At 42.1% G+C, this 3,467-nt stretch overlaps 1 protein-coding gene across 2 annotated transcripts; it reads left to right on the top strand.

The window, feature by feature from the left end:
- The first annotated feature begins 934 nt into the window (after positions 1-934).
- Positions 935-2,535, top strand: LOC119355113 (putative HVA22-like protein g). Of its 2 annotated transcripts, XM_037621897.1 has the most exons (6): positions 935-1,132; positions 1,241-1,339; positions 1,590-1,646; positions 1,771-1,834; positions 1,906-2,112; positions 2,201-2,535. In XM_037621897.1, exons 1-6 carry the CDS (start codon positions 1,101-1,103, stop codon positions 2,321-2,323), a joined length of 582 nt encoding a protein of 193 aa, XP_037477794.1. In that variant the 5' UTR covers positions 935-1,100; the 3' UTR covers positions 2,324-2,535. The 2 variants fall into 2 exon arrangements, with proteins under 2 accessions (XP_037477794.1, XP_037477795.1); XM_037621898.1 differs by lacking the exon at positions 935-1,132 and having other exon boundaries at positions 1,254-1,368.
- The last annotated feature ends 932 nt before the right edge of the window (positions 2,536-3,467 follow it).

Consider the following 3,467-nt stretch of genomic DNA (forward strand, 5'->3'; position numbering starts at 1 on the left):
GCTACGACAACCAAACACGCCCAAAGCAGCCCTATACAAGCAGTTTGCTACTGTTTTTTTTTTGCATATTTTTCTATTTGCTTGACTAATTTTTCTCTGTGATATTGTGAACAAATAGTTAAATATTGCATAACCTTTTATCATTTATTTTCTTTTCAAAATGCATGTACTCTCTTCGTCCAAAAAAACTTGTCTAAGACAGACGGAGGTAATATAAGACAAATTAGTTTGGACGGGAGTAATATAAGACAAGCTTTTTTGACGAAGGTCATATAGTTCATGTCATATCCGGAGTCAGTTCCAGTCAGTCAATAGTGTGCCCTGCTGTATAGAGACGACACTAAAGCTGGTTGTAATGGGGAGTATCATATACTAGCATGCATATAATACTAGTGTATGATATTACCTCCATAATTTATAGTATCATGTAGTACTTTATTTATTGTCATGCATGACACATATTAGCATAATATTTATTATGATACGGTATCATGATATAATACTCAACGCTTTCTTTTTTCATTTAATTCTATGACACCTCATCAAAATTATTTAGTTGGTATACATAATATTAGCTATGATACTACATTACGATCAGCCTACCGCTCTGTAGTAGCTCAATAATTCTGATCTCCCTTTCAGTTTTGGTAGGTTTCGTGTCACACCATCTAATAGCACCAAATCATACGACTTAACATTATTGAGCTCTCCTTTTTCTGACACTCCCATTCACCTTTCCCGTGGACTTTTAGTATATTCACAGATACTTCCAACCCCTGGAGATATCCAGCATGGACTCCAAATCCCAAACTATCAATGAATCAATCCCATGACCCACTAATAATTGACCACACAACGGAGCCGAAAGGGTAATACCGTAAATTCCGTTTCGAGCTGTGGCCGAGCTAAGCTAACCACCTGTCTTCTCCTGCCCGCAGCCGCAAGCAACTTGGCAGGTAAGCTATGTCATAGGCCACACCAAACACATCACTTGGGAGGGGCGGCCATTATCTTTCTTTCCGAGAACTCATCAAGAAATTAGGTAGATAGGTTACACAGATCTTGGCCTCCTCTTCCTGAGAATTCAACGCCGGTTCACGATGTCTGTCGAGCTGCTGACGAAATTCCTCACGTAAGTGGATTTCTCCGTGCTCCTTTCTACCTCTGTTGCCTGTAATTTTTGGCGGGATTTTCCATGCCTCTGCTTTCTCGGCTCGATCGCTGATCGCTTGGGCTGCAGGGTTCTGTTCGGGTATGCCATGCCGGCGTTGGAGTGCTTCAAGGCGGTCGAGCAGCGGACCGGGCGGACCGATCAGCTCCGGTTTTGGTGCCAGTATTGGTACTGATCCACGAGCCTTTATCTCTCGAGTAATCCTCATTCTTTGGTTTGTTGGATCCGTCCGTACGCGATGCTTAAAATTGCTAGAATTAGGATTTAGGACGCGCCAGTACCAAGTTTCAGCAATTTTGGGGCGCATCACGCAATTGCCAAAATGCCTATGTAGTTTGACTTCGTGAGATACTGGGATGGAATAACTGGCTAGAGATCTTGGTCTTGCAGAGCTTGACGAATTTCAGCAACTTTGCAGGATCATACTAGTCATCCTGGTCATATTCGACGAAATCGCAGGCGCCCTAATATCGAGGTACTAATCACCAATCACAACTCATTGACTCATCAAATGTGGCCGCCGTACTCGGTACTCTGCTCTACGCCTCCTTTGAAAGAAAGAAATCTGTTGTCTGACAAACCATTTCGTCGGATCGCAGGATTCCGATGTACTATGAAGTCAAGCTCGCCTTCCTCGTCTACCTCTGGTACCCACAGACAAGGGTAGGTTGCCAAGTTATGGTGGTCTGTTGATTGATCCATGTCTGAACAGAGACCTTCTGCCCGTTGACCAGGGGTCTGACATCGTGTACGAGAACTTCGTGCGGCCGCTGGTGATGCAGTACGAGCCCAACATCGAGGAGAGGCTGCGGTACCTGCGGGCCAACGCCGGCGACCTCATCGTCTTCTACCTCAAGAACTTCACCGACAGGGGATACGAGCTCTTCCTCCGGGTCCTTGACTTCGCTCAGTCGCAGGCGTCCAGTGGCTCAAGGACAAGGGTATACCCTGGATACCTTTTTTCTGTCGCTTTGGTAGCTAACTGTGTCAGATGTTACATGTCGCGATTTTGTTTGTGCTGGTGCGCAGAGGTTCTTCTCGTTCCGAGGGGACCGGGCTGAGAGGCCGAGCTTCGTCGACGACGACTACGTCCACGGCAGCGATCGGAGGAGCGCGGCCAGGCAGCGGCGACCCCGCGGTGCTGATTACTAGCGGGCTAGCTAGGATGGTCGTGGTAGGATAAGACTGCAAAGAAACCTGAATGGTTGTAGCCGACTTGTAGGACAAATATCGAAACGTAAAAATGGTTGACATGAACAGAGCTACTCCTATTTGATTGTGGATATTTAGGTGGTATAGGTTTCCATGTAACTCGATGTTCAGGCTGATTATCATTAATAGTTTAGTAAAGTAATATTGTTTTATTTTTATTTTATTTTTTGACCCTGGATTTTCCATATTTATGCTGCTACACCAACAATCCGATTTTAAGAATTATAAGCAAAATCATTGCGATAGAACATTGAAAAACTAAAAGCTACACCAAAGCGATCTAGAATCGTTATCTCAAATTCCACCAATTGCAGGGGCGGAGCCAGAAAATTTAGTCATTGGGTTCACTTGTTAACTCATGAGGATTTGATACGAATTAGTTAAGCATAAAAGCTATTTTACACCATCTTACAACACCCAAAATAACAAAACAAATAGAAATATGATAGTACCTACTACATATTTTGCTATGTTAATAGTTGAAGAGTATAAGACATACCAGTTGGGTGAAATTCTAAAACCACTTGTTTAGATACTATAAATAAATTAGTACCCAAATAACTTCATAGCTCCTCATCTTTCTGAAAACAGTAAACACATGACAAGTTAGTTTGACAAGTTTAATATAAGTACCATCAAGCCAAAAAAGAAGAAGTAAAGTTGCTCATATTTTAGAGTTTCTCCTTTTTATTTGTCTCATTATCTTAAAAAGACCAAACACTGGATCATTACGAATGGTAGAAAACATATATTTCTTCCCATAGCAAATTAGACAATCATTTATAAACCGTTCACCCATTTTGTTGCACCGCTTTTCTTTGGCATCATTAAATTGCCGTTGAGTATCTTCAAATTTCTCTCTGTGGATAAACAAACTTAGCCAGTGGTTTCTAATTCCCGCAGTTAAATATTTGCGTGTAATCTCAACTTGCTCCTGGCGTTTACTTGTGTATTATGAAATTCTCTGCCAATCCGTTGGATCATTAGGCAACTGATCCAAATTAATTCCTCCAATGTGTGAGAAGACTAATTGCAATGACATATTTGATGAATTTTGCCTACATCTAACAGGTCATCTTAACAT

The sequence above is a fragment of the Triticum dicoccoides genome, chromosome 2A (assembly GCF_002162155.2).
Source record: "Triticum dicoccoides isolate Atlit2015 ecotype Zavitan chromosome 2A, WEW_v2.0, whole genome shotgun sequence".
Taxonomy (NCBI): Eukaryota; Viridiplantae; Streptophyta; class Magnoliopsida; order Poales; family Poaceae; genus Triticum; species Triticum dicoccoides.

Coding starts and splice junctions, on each gene's coding strand:
- LOC119355113 (XM_037621897.1), top strand. CDS start 1,101: ATGTCTGTCGAGCTGCTGACGAAATTCCTCAC. Junction 1,835..1,905: donor TCTGGTACCCACAGACAAGG/GTAGGTTGCCAA, acceptor CCCGTTGACCAG/GGGTCTGACATCGTGTACGA. Junction 2,113..2,200: donor CCAGTGGCTCAAGGACAAGG/GTATACCCTGGA, acceptor GCTGGTGCGCAG/AGGTTCTTCTCGTTCCGAGG.